General features: G+C 44.1%; 1 protein-coding gene and 1 long non-coding RNA gene across 14 annotated transcripts in view; one reads left to right on the top strand and one right to left on the bottom strand.

Moving 5' to 3' along the window:
* The first annotated feature begins 5,304 nt into the window (after positions 1-5,304).
* MOCS1 (molybdenum cofactor synthesis 1) overlaps positions 5,305-11,541 on the top strand; it is a 34,186-nt gene continuing 27,949 nt past the window's right edge. For 8 of the 13 annotated variants that reach the window (XM_058835358.1, XM_058835361.1, XM_058835350.1 and 5 more), the window contains exon 1: positions 8,288-8,339. In XM_058835358.1, coding sequence (XP_058691341.1) covers positions 8,325-8,339 — 15 coding nt within the window. In that variant the 5' untranslated portion in view covers positions 8,288-8,324. Of the gene's footprint in view, positions 5,853-6,431; positions 6,564-8,239; positions 8,340-10,882; positions 11,013-11,541 lie in introns of those variants that run through there. The other 5 variants (XM_058835348.1, XM_058835356.1, XM_058835349.1 and 2 more) reach the window with 5 other exon arrangements.
* LOC131577476 (uncharacterized) lies at positions 6,418-10,718 on the bottom strand. Its single transcript, XR_009277215.1, has 3 exons — positions 9,938-10,718; positions 9,758-9,835; positions 6,418-6,545 (listed from the first exon to the last, which is right to left on the bottom strand). It is a non-coding gene; the product is annotated as an uncharacterized LOC131577476 (long non-coding RNA).

The raw sequence follows: 11,541 nt of genomic DNA, 5'->3' as shown, positions 1-11,541 counted from the left end.
AAGAAAGGTCCTGATTATCCAGAAGCAAATATTGTCACAGTTTGGGATAAGGATGCACAAAAAGGAAATACCACATTATAACTGAAGCGAGTAAGCCAAGAAGATATGGCAGTATACATGTGCATTGTAAAATCCCGGAAAACCTTTGATTACAAGCAAATTAAATTGAGAGTAGTGCCCTGGAAATTGAAGAATGATACTCCATCCCAGGAATCCGTAGAAGTGAAACCCACCTGGGCTGTACAAGACATGTGGGATGGATCTCTTTTAAAGGTAAACTGCTCATTCGTGTTAAAATGAGAATGTGGCCAGGGATTGCAAGTTAAATGGTGGAAAGAAAACAACCAAAGGTCATGGGATAAAATGGACCAAGGAGTTAGCTGGTGGGAACAGTCTGGAAACGGTGCGGGATGGTTGAATATTAGTAATCCTCAAATTGGCTCTTTTGAAGGAAAGTATTTGTGTTTAGTGATGTGTGAAGTTGAGGCTGATTATGGAATAAGGATAGTGGAAGCTGAGTTGCATCTACAACAAGAAGTCAGGCCCACTCACATAGCAGGAAAGAAGCATAGAGAGCCGAGAGATACAGGAGTAGCTGTACATCAAAGTCACGAACAAGAGAATTTAGTGGTAGGGTTGATTAGAGATTTTGGAAAAGTCCAAAATGTGTCCCGAATTACAGCATGCTTACCCCTCCCACAAGCAGCAGGAGAACCAATTCCGTGGGGAATAATTCCCATTCCATTACTACCTGAGACGGCAGACAACACATCTACAGTATGTCAAAAGACTGTCCAAAAGGTAGTTGTCCGACCTGAAGAAGATTGTATGAAACTGCCCAACAGCCAATTTACCCGTATAAGAGGGTTTAATGATGTAGGGTGGTGTAAGTATGATGAGTTACAAGATTGCCAAAATATTACGAGCCAAACGACATTGTGGGATGAGTGGAAAACCGTATGGGGTCCGAGTTTATTAGAACATTATAGTTATATTGGAGCAGTAGACTGGTGTATACAATGGACAGGAAGTAAAAATCAAACCCCGGAAGAAGTCTATAGAACAGGGACCTCTACAAGAGACATTAAAGCAGCTAAGGAAAATTGGAATTGTACTAAAGTCATTACATGTGATACCCCTGGAAGCCAAATTAGCCTGGCTCCTCTTAGAGTACTACTTAAGTGGGGATGTGAATGTAGAAAATTTAATCATACAATTACAGGAGAAGCATCCAGAAGCAGTGGAATCAGACGAGCGGTAAGTTGTAGAGTTACTACTGTCAAAAGTCCAGGAAATTTAGTCTGGGTAATGGGACACGGACAATGGACTACGCACATTCCTATAGATGGGCCTGTGACACAAATCACTCTGGGAGTCCCGACCCTCTGCCCCCTCTGGAAACAATCGGAATTAAAATCTAAACGAAAGAAAAGAGAAGTGGATGAATTCACTGAACTAGAAGATGAATGGCATGAACCTGATGGTGGAGTTCACTATTTGCACATGTGGCTTCCTATAGGAACAGAGAAATGCTATACAAATTGCTAGGGCAAACTGAGAGATTGGCAGCAGCCACTAAGAAAGGATTTAAAGACATGAATCTGCAATTACAAGCCACATCCCGAATGACTTTACAGAACAGGATGGCACTGGATATGCTATTGTTAAAAGAGCATGGGGTGTGTCAGTATCTAAAAAGGAAAATTGACCATTGCTGCATCCATATTCCAAACGTGACCATTGAAGTAGAGAAAGATATTTCTCAATTGGAAATGATTGAATCCAAAACAAAAGAAATTGAAAAAGAAGCACAACATAATTGGATCGGAGCAATATTTGAGTCTTTAGGACTTCAGGTTTCTGGATGGGTTTCGTCAATGATACAGTACATTCTGTTATTTGCAGTCTTGTTACTAATCATTTGGTTAGCCTATAAGTGTGTTCTAGGAGTCATCGAAAAGGAAACAAGACGCACCAGAAGAGTGATCAAAGCCTAGGCAAGAACCAAGGAGATACGCCTCAACGAAAGACGTCGACCTCCTCCGAAATATGAAGATGTCGTTGGGCACGATAATCCAGCATTTGAAAGAGCCAACGAGAACTAAGAGTTGAGCATTCTTGCAGAAGATTGAAGAATGCTCAAAAGGGGGGAATTGTTGCCATTTGATTCAATAAACTGTATTATTAAGATAGTAGCAAACGTTAACAGTTAGCATTAGTTGACATTAGTAGTAGTTATGCTAAGGCTTGGTAGGCCGCATGTAACCTGCAGATGAACTGTATAGCAAATATTGCAATGTAAGCAGTGTAACTAGGAGATAATCTAAGGAATGTACCTGTTGGCAGAATTTAAAGGTTAAAGAGATAATCGTACCAAGTAGTGAAAGTTTGTGATGATGAAGAAATCATGTAGAAAACATATAAAAACCCTGTGATTTTTCTGTGAAATGGGGCTCTGTCTTTGGACACTAGTCCACAGGCTCCCGGGCCCTCAATAAAGCACCGCATAAACGACTTCGGTTGTTTGTGTTTTCTTCGGATCGGGCAACACTCTCGCATGTGAAAGGTTCTGAGTGCTTCCTTATTGTATCTTCGGTTGGGCTCTCAGGGTGGAGTGTCCAGGTCCGGTACGGAGCCGATGGGTATCTTGGCCGGGCTCCTCTCATTGTTTAGCCTGATTGCACCTTTGGTCGGGGCCTGCAGGGTGGAGTGTTCAGGTCCGTTGAGGAGCCGATGGGTATCTCGGCCGGGCTCCTCTCATTGTTTAGCCCGATTGTCCGTGTCCTGCCTTTTTTCTCAGGCTGATGAGCATAGTTTAGAATCGTTACCACCTGAGGGGGTAGTCACTGCTGGGTCTGGGGAGGAATCCTTAGGCCATACTATATTTTATATTTTCTTACATCGTTATAGATACAGTTATATTTATTTATGCTTTTACGAATTTTTATCCAAAGATACATTTATCACAGTGGGAAAAAGGGTTTGTGACTGGACTTTATCTTTGGGTTTAGATTGCTGGACCCCCAACTGCCCTCCTTTAAGGCTGTAAAACAGTGAGGCAAAGATGAATGACCACCTGAATGAATATCAGGTGCCAGAGAACCCATTTATAATTTAAATAGGATAATTAGGTTGCAAGCTGTCTTTGAAATAATAATCAACCAGACAGCTACAGCTCTTGACTTCTTGCTGACCAGTCTACTCAGATGAGAACTGCAATATTTCAACATGAGATGGTATTAGACTATTAATTAGTAGAAGGGAGAGTGTGTGGCAAATTAAAGGACTCAAACTGCTGTTTGCAAATAGATGACAATGGAAAGGTGGTAAAACAGATAACAAAAAGAATAAGAAAGTTAGCTCATGTACCAGTCCAAACATGGAAAGGATGGGAATGGAACATGTTTTCATGGTTATGTAATAAATTGTGTAAATAAAAATTCGTAAAGATATAAATAAGATGTATATGTGTTGAAATAATAAAAATCCAAAGATGTATATATAAACCCTTCTTCCAAGCCTGGCCGGGAGTTTTTCTCCGAAGGCAAAGGATTGCAGCCAACACCCAGATAACGAACATTAGCTCGGAAAATAGACAGGACGAGAGCCATCAAGAAAACAAAAGGACTAGCTCAGAGGAGGAACCCACCCCCGGATCTGACCAACGTCCCTGCAGATCTCGGTTGTGAAACAATCAAGGTCGACAAAGACGAGCCTCAGAAAAAGTATCCGTCGCTAGTCCTGAATCCCCCACCTGTCAGACCAGTGTTGGAGATGCAATCACTGGAAACAAAAGGGAAGACTCTGCTGAGATTTCCATCGGCACCAACCCCGGATCACACCACTTCAGCCTTGATAACCCAAAATTAAAATACATACAGAGTCTCTTTACATATGAGGAGACTCTGTCCGGACACTGGTTAGGTCTATTTTTCCAAGCCAGGAAATCCATTCACCGAACAATCAAGAACACTTGATGAATGGAGCCTGCTTGGAATTTTAGCCTGAGGACTTAAAAATCCTATAAAACTCCAATCCTGAGAGCGCTCAGACGTGGATTTGGGAACCCTACACCTCGGGTGTAGACCCTGTCCACCCAGCGCTGCGCTGACCATTTTTATTGTGGTTTTTTTCTCTCATTGTTATTCTTTGCTGTTTATTAATAAATTTCTCTCTTTGATTTTATCCCAAATTTGCCTTTGCATTTATAACAGTTATGTCAGGAAAATTAATCCACAAACACCAGAGGTTTATGTCCAAAAAGGAGACAGAGGAGTCCTTCTTCTTTATTTGAATAAAGGGAGAGGCCATGGGGCATTCCCCTTGGGTCTCTCAAATTTTTGGAGGGCGCAGCCTCCTTTTTATCCTAATTCCAGGCCACTTGTCCCTTCTCTCTTTCCCCATAGGCTGAGGTACTTGAGAGGTACAGGTTTCCTGGAAAGCCTGATACCTGCGATACCTGCCCCCCCCCCCTCCCCCCCCCCCCCGCATAATCCCTTCTTAATTCTTAACTTTTGTGGAATTCATGGTGCTCTTTCAGTGCCTCTTTGATCTTTTAGTGGAATTCATCCCATTGTTTCTGTTGTCTCTCACTGATAGCTGCATCTTATCAGCGGACCCACAGCTTGTTTGTAAAGACAAACCCGTCATTCCTCTCAGTTACCTGGTGGACTGTGGGTTAAACAAATGCTTTTTCTCGTCTGTGTTGCAGCAACTCTAATCTTTTTACCATGCAGGACCCCTTGCTTAGTACAACTCATTCAACATGTGATCAAAGGGATGCAGGCAGTAGCCATGCCTACTGACCCAGAGATGGCTAAAAAGGGGCAGAAAATGAGGCCACTGCAAATAATTGCAAAACCAAAAAAGTTCCAAGAACAAGAAACTAAGTCAATGATAACTAAAGTTTGTAAAGACAATTATTGAATTAAAAGAGATTGAGAGGAATGACAGGTTTGTCTTTACAAACAAGCTGTGGGTCTGCTGATAAGATGAAACTATCACTGAGATAACAGAAACAATGGGATGGATTCCACTTAAAGATGAAAGAGATGCTGGAGAAACACCATAAAGTTCCACAAGAGTTAAGAATTAAGAAGGGGATTATGCATTGGGGGTGGGGGTGGGTGGTCTCAGGTATCAGGCGTCCTGGGAAGTCTGTACCTCTCAAGTACCTCAGCCAATGGGGAAAGAGAGAAGGGACATACAGCCGGGAATTAGGATAAAAGAGAGGCTGCGCCCTCCAAAAATTTGAGAGACCCCAGGGGAATGCCCCATGGCCTCTCTCTTTTGGACATAAACCTCTGGTGTTTGTGGATTAATTTTCCTGACAGGTTCTTCAGAGGATGGTTGAGTACTGGAACAGGCTCCCCAGAGGCGTGGTCATGGCGTCAAGCCTGTCTGAATTCTAGAGGCCTTGGGCACATGGGGTAACTCTTGAGGATGGTCCTATGAAGGGATAAGAGTTAGACTCGACGATCCTTGTGGGTCCCTTCCAACTCAGGATATTCCGTGATTCTGTAAATTGCTGAGACCGCTGCCCGGGAGCACACACCAGCAATGACGTACCTGCGGGAAACCGCCCTCCTTCCTTCGGCCCGCTCGCCTGAGGGGAGGGAACTACAACTCCCGGCGTGCAGCACGGCCCCGGCCGCCGCTCCGATTGGCTGCCTTCCCCCGCCCTCCCCTTGTGACTGCGCGAGGCTGGTGGCTGCGCCTCCCGTGCGCTGGGGCAGGGGAGCCAGATGGCGGCGGTGGCGTGGGCGCAGCTTCTTCGGGGGACGCGGGGAGCGGCCTCGCGCCGCGTCTGCAGCACCAGGGCTCGCGCGAGGGCCGCCTCGGCCGCCGCACAGGTGAGGGAGATCCGGCGGGGCCGCGATGCAGGGAGGCTTCAAATCCGGCAGCGGGCGGAGGGCGCTGGGGAGATGGGCCTTGCGGTGTCGCTGGAGGTCGCGTTTGGGAGTTTGAGTGCCGGGCCGGTGCCTCGTCCCTTAGAAGATATGTTTCCTGGAGGGACGCTCTGGTAACCGTGGCAACGCCTGGCGGGGCGACCAGGGGGCTTGGGCACAGAGGGCGGGGGTTGCCAGCAGGGTGCAAAGAAATGCAACCTTATCCATAGAATTTTGCAACGTATCCCGGGCCGACCCGTGGTTTGTGCGGTGAACGTGACCTGATTATGTATAGGGGGGAGGGAAGAGTCAACAAAACATGCAGTAATACATAATGCTATGTCCTTCCTTTGTTGAAATGTCATCCTTTGGAATTACGTGGGACACGCAGTCTCGTGGACCGAGCCGGTCCTGTGCTCCTGCCAAGCCAAAGGAGAAATTACACAACGCTCTTTGATAAACCTGGGTCAAAACCCAAGTGGTTTGGCAGCTTTCGGTGTTTGTGATCCGTGGTCGTTCGAACTTCGCACAGAACCTGTTTGTTCTAGTGCTGACGCGAAGTCAACTCAGGTGTTGCCCTCATACAGCTTCTCCCGGTTCAGCTTTCGATCCCTGGAGTGGATTCGGTCTCTTGGTGTCCAAATGCAGGAGAAAAAGCTGCGTGGAAAAGAAAAGGTTCTATAACTGTCTAGCAGAAGTAGGGCATGGCACACAGAGCAATCCCCACTGGGACATGATTTACTGAGTTACTTGCAATTGCATGGCTGTCTTTAACAAACAGAAAATAAGCTAAAGCTACTAGTGACAGCCTCCATGTTGCCAGAATTGGATGCATTCACTGCCACTTCCTTATGTACACGAAACAAAATGGATTCATGCATTGCTTTATTGAATGCTTACTTGACTCAGAAAACTAGAAAGGTTATTGAATATGGTTTGTTTGTTTGTTTTCCTAGGCCATGAACATTTTTATAAATTCTGATTAGAATTACTTTTCACTTCTTTCTTTAGATCAGGTAGCTTTAACTAACATTCAGGAATACATTTGAGAGAGCTTGATTACAACATCCGTATAAAAGCTCTACTTCCCTTAGGGGCAAAAAGCCATGGTAGCTGAAGAATGGGATCGGGCATACTCATTTGTGGCATAGTAAATATGAGAAGTGTGCCAGGGCTCTGGCTTATATCCTGCAGGGCTCGAAAAGCGAGGTAGTGTTAAAACAAAGGCACTGCAGACTTAGCAACTACACAGCAATAAAAACACTGCTCCTTTCTGTTCTCAGTCTCTCCTGTGATTCATCTGTAGAGAGAAGCAATTTGTGTTACAGCCACAGGGAACAGTGAAATGTGCCTTCAAATGAGAGAACACTCAAAACAGTTGTGAATGCTGCTTGTCTGTCTTCTGTGCTGGAGCTGCAAGTACTCATGGGTTCTGTTTAGTTTCTTGAGGGGAGGAGGTTGTGCAAAGGGGAGAGCACTAGGCCATATTTCAGTCTCCTTTAAAATGGTCATTCCAGCTATGGAAGGAAGAACTCTGTAACTCAGGCAGTTCAAGAGACAACTGGGGGGATGTATCCAAGGCCATCCATTTTAAATATTTTGTTAGGCTGCAAACAGTGGGTTTGGTACAGCTGCTGTACTAGCAGTGTGTGGTGAACAATTTACTTGTTTGAATCTTGGTTTTTGAATTACAGTTGTCAGTCTTGGAGGCACACACAGAGTAGAGTTCCTTTTTCTAAGACTAAAACAGTCACTCTGAAAGCAGTATTTTCACAGCACGATTGTGTGGAAATGTTTCTTTGGATTTTTTTTTTACTAGTTCACAGTTAACAAAGGTTGATGCTATCCTGCCATCTTGTACCCATGATAATATATGTCCAGATTCTATTCTTGAATTAAAACGATTAGGTAGGATTACCTATTTCTACTACAAAACTGGAATCAGCATTCTTTTTAAAAAAATCTGCTCTAGATGTATCATGCCCAGTAAGGGTCTTGATACAAAGTTTCACTTAATTTTACTCCATCTGCTTTTGTAGATGCTGTAATCCAAACAACCATCTGAAAATTTCTGTGGCCACAATGAAGCCTTCAGTGCTGGGATAAAGTGGAGAGTCCAGCTTGTCCAGAAAGACCTTGCATGGCCCTAATTCTCGGCCAGTCATGTCTGGAACTCTCTGTGTGCTGCTGCTCTGTTTTGTGGGTTACCGGTGGCAATGCCTGGGCAATGCTCTCCATGCCAGTACCCACAAGTGTAGCCTGCTGTTTGGGGTCAGTTGTTGGGCAGCAGCTGCTGAGCCCTCACAAAAACATTTGTCTTGGACTTTTCAGCTCGGACCTCATTCTGGCACTTGGCCTACTTAGACCCATTTCAGCCTCTGTGGTTGTCTGATTTCCAGGTTCAATCAAGGGCATTATGTCACCCCTTCCTTACAGATGAAGATGCTAAAGGTGAGGCATGAAAGAGAAGAGCTCTTGCTGAGTTGTGTCTGTGGTGCTGCAGCAGTGTTAGATACTGCACTGAGACAGTAGTGCTGTGCACAAACCCAGCAGGATTGCAGGAGCTTGAAGAGCCAGTGGAGGTAGGAGCAGCAGTAACAGTGTCATGGGTACACAAGCTGTGGTAGCCCCTGAAGCCTGTGCAGAAGTTATTGCAAGCTTTACTTTTATATAGTGCACAAATACCACTGGGGATGAAGTGAAGGTGAAAGTGTAGAGCAAGGACAGTACTTGATCTTCAGCTTGATTAGTAGATAAAAATTTTGTTGCCTGCCCCCTTGTGTTTCACTGATCCTTTTTAGTATCTGCCAGTTTGTGGTGTTCCTGGTGGTTATTGATACCTCTACTGACAGCTTTCAATTTTGCTGCATTGTTAGAAGAGTTTTGGAAATCAGAGGTGAATTGTCTGATCTAAAGGGTTGACAGCTTGTTGAAATATAGCTGCTAGGTGCAGTCATCTAAGCTCTCATTCTTTCAGAACTAGTAGAGAACATGTAGTTGACAGCCCAGAGAATGAGCCTGTTTTTTTCATCGATCAGATGAAGCACACTATGTGAAAGGGTGTACTCCTCCCATGTGCAGAAGTATCTCCTGTTGACTATGGAGAGAGGGGATTGAGGACTTGTGGGTTACAGACATCCCTTTTGAGTGAGAAAGTTGTGTAATTGGGCATTGATACTTTAAAGTACCAGCAGCCATCCACCTTTTCCTATTCCAGGGAACGGAATACCCCTTCTGTGTAGCCTGGGAGCTGTAGCAGGCTTTTGCTTTCTTTTGTTTCAGTAGCTCTTGCAAAGGCTGCAACTGACAAGGTTCAACCTCAACCTATTCTTCCTGTTCAGAGAATCGTACTTACACAACCTGAGAGAATGCTTCATCTTTGCCCTGAATTACTAGGAAGGCAGCTGAGTTTTCATCTCTGATAACTGGCCTTTTCTGTGGTATTGATAAAAATATGAGTCAGTGCTGGGTTGGGTAGCAGTTTTGGTAGTACAGGATCCACCTCCACTGGAATTCAAGCTGATGGTACTGGAATATGGGTATCTCCTAATTCCTCTGTGCTGAAATCTAACTGATCAGAAACTGAATGGCTTAAAAATTCCATCTCCTGTCATTCTTCCAGACAAACCCATTTCTGTACACAAGAAAATGATGGAAAGAAGCTCTAATAGCTATGTAAAACATTTTTCTTTTCATTTCTAAAATGCCCTACTTTGCAGTAGTGTACTACTTATTTCCAATAGAAACTTTAAAATTTGTTGACACCAATTTATTGCTGAGTGCCTGTTCTTTTAATGCTGCTTCTTGACAGTTCACTTTAGAGTAATTAATGAAGGGCAGTGTTATTCCTTTTACTTTAGCTACCTTACCTATAGCAGACATGCAGATGGATGACAGATCAGCAACAGAAGTGGTCTCCTGTGTCCTACTCCAGTGCTAGCTCCTTCCTGAAAACAGGAAATTATTTTAAACATATTACTGTCTTTGAAAGTATGCAATTTTGTCTTTCAGTACATAAAAGCATGAAAGTGTCCCTCATTTCCCCCTACCTTTCTTCCAGGGAGGACAGCTTTTCCCTTCTTTCCCTCCCTGTAACGCACACTCTGAAACTGTGAGGCAAGAGGTTTGTACTGTTCTGTCTTCAAGTGGAGTGGCAGGGAAGCTCAGTCCTGAAAAAAAAGAGTTACTGGGAAAGGAACAGGAGAAAAGGGCTCCCACAAGAGGGGCTCAGATAATTTTAATAAACCTGGGAGTGCTTTCCCTCTCAAATGTGAGCACTTTTCCAAAATAATAGGAAGGAGAATATCAGATATCCAACCAGGCCAGAAAGCAGCATAGTTTTCAAGAAGAAAACACTTTTTTGTGTTGTGTTTTTTCTAAGTTTGGCAGATTTAAAATACCCTTAGATTTAGTCTGTTCAGGGGTGAATTTTCTGGCTGGGAAAGATGAAGAAATGAAGTCTGGATATTTAACCTGGCTTGTATTTGGAGAAACAGAATAAGTGGAACAGAACCAGCATTTCTATCACAGCAAAGGATTCTCAATTTGGGATTTTTTGGGTAAACTAAAACTGTACAGAGCTCTACAGCAACCCGCACGCCCCTAGGCTGGAGCATTTTCCCGGGGTGTTTAAAAACCAGATGACTTGCTCTGAATGCTGCAGGAAGGGGTGGTGAACGAAAGTGTGTGAGCAGCGGGTGTGGCTGCAGAGTGGTTGCCAATTACACTTTTGGTGCTGCAGGAAGGAAAGGCCACATCTTGGCAGGGCTGGCCTTGCAGCCCATCTGCTTCTGCCGTTGCAGCCCCTGAAACTGAAAGGGATTGCTTTCTTCTGGCAGAAAAGCAATTCTGGGGAAACTACTCCTGCAGTTTTATCAGGGGTAAACAGATGTTTTCTGAGCTTTGAAACAGCCACTTTCTATCTCCTTTGTTTCTTCCAGCTCCTCTCTGCTATGGATATACTTATAGTGAGATCTTCTTATCTTAACACAAAAGCTGTTTGGGTCAAGTGTAGTGGATTGTTTAAAGTTAAGGGAAAAGATTGTGCTCCTGCTTTTAAGTTTAGAAGGAGCCTGGTGTTAGCGCAGCTGGAAACAAAATTGCTGTGGCTGCTGGTGGCTGAAGGTAGGTGGATCACCAGATAACCTTTGCTGTCTGGCTGATTTGATCACTGAGGGTCCTTTATGTCTTCCACCCACCCACAAATGTTTCTTGCAAATGTTTTCAGAAGAAAATGTTTTGAGGAAGCATACCTGGTTGGTTCAGCATTTTAGCTGGACATTTCTAGATTTCTTGCAAGGGCTGTGGGGAAATCCTGTACTGGATTAGCTCCATTGGTTACTAGGGATGACCAGAGTCAGGGAGCTGATTGCTGTGGCTGTGTGTGTTCCTGCCCAGTCTCTTGGCATTATCCCATACATTATGATTTTAGTATGTCTGGAGACTGCACAGGTTTTTCACTAGATTTGAGTCATGACTTTTGCTTAGGTAAGTAGTTTAAATACTCACTAATGTGTAATTTTCTCTGGTTCCTAATTCTACATCTTAAATTTATGTCAAAACTTTATTTAATTCTTTGCCTGCTGCAGCGTATTGAGACTAGTTGGCACAATTTCAACTTGAGGCACAATTCTGCAGCTGATTCATACACACA

The sequence above is a fragment of the Poecile atricapillus genome, chromosome 3, assembly GCF_030490865.1.
Source record: "Poecile atricapillus isolate bPoeAtr1 chromosome 3, bPoeAtr1.hap1, whole genome shotgun sequence".
NCBI classification, from domain to species: Eukaryota; Metazoa; Chordata; class Aves; order Passeriformes; family Paridae; genus Poecile; species Poecile atricapillus.
This window is presented reverse-complemented; position numbering and strand designations above follow the sequence as displayed.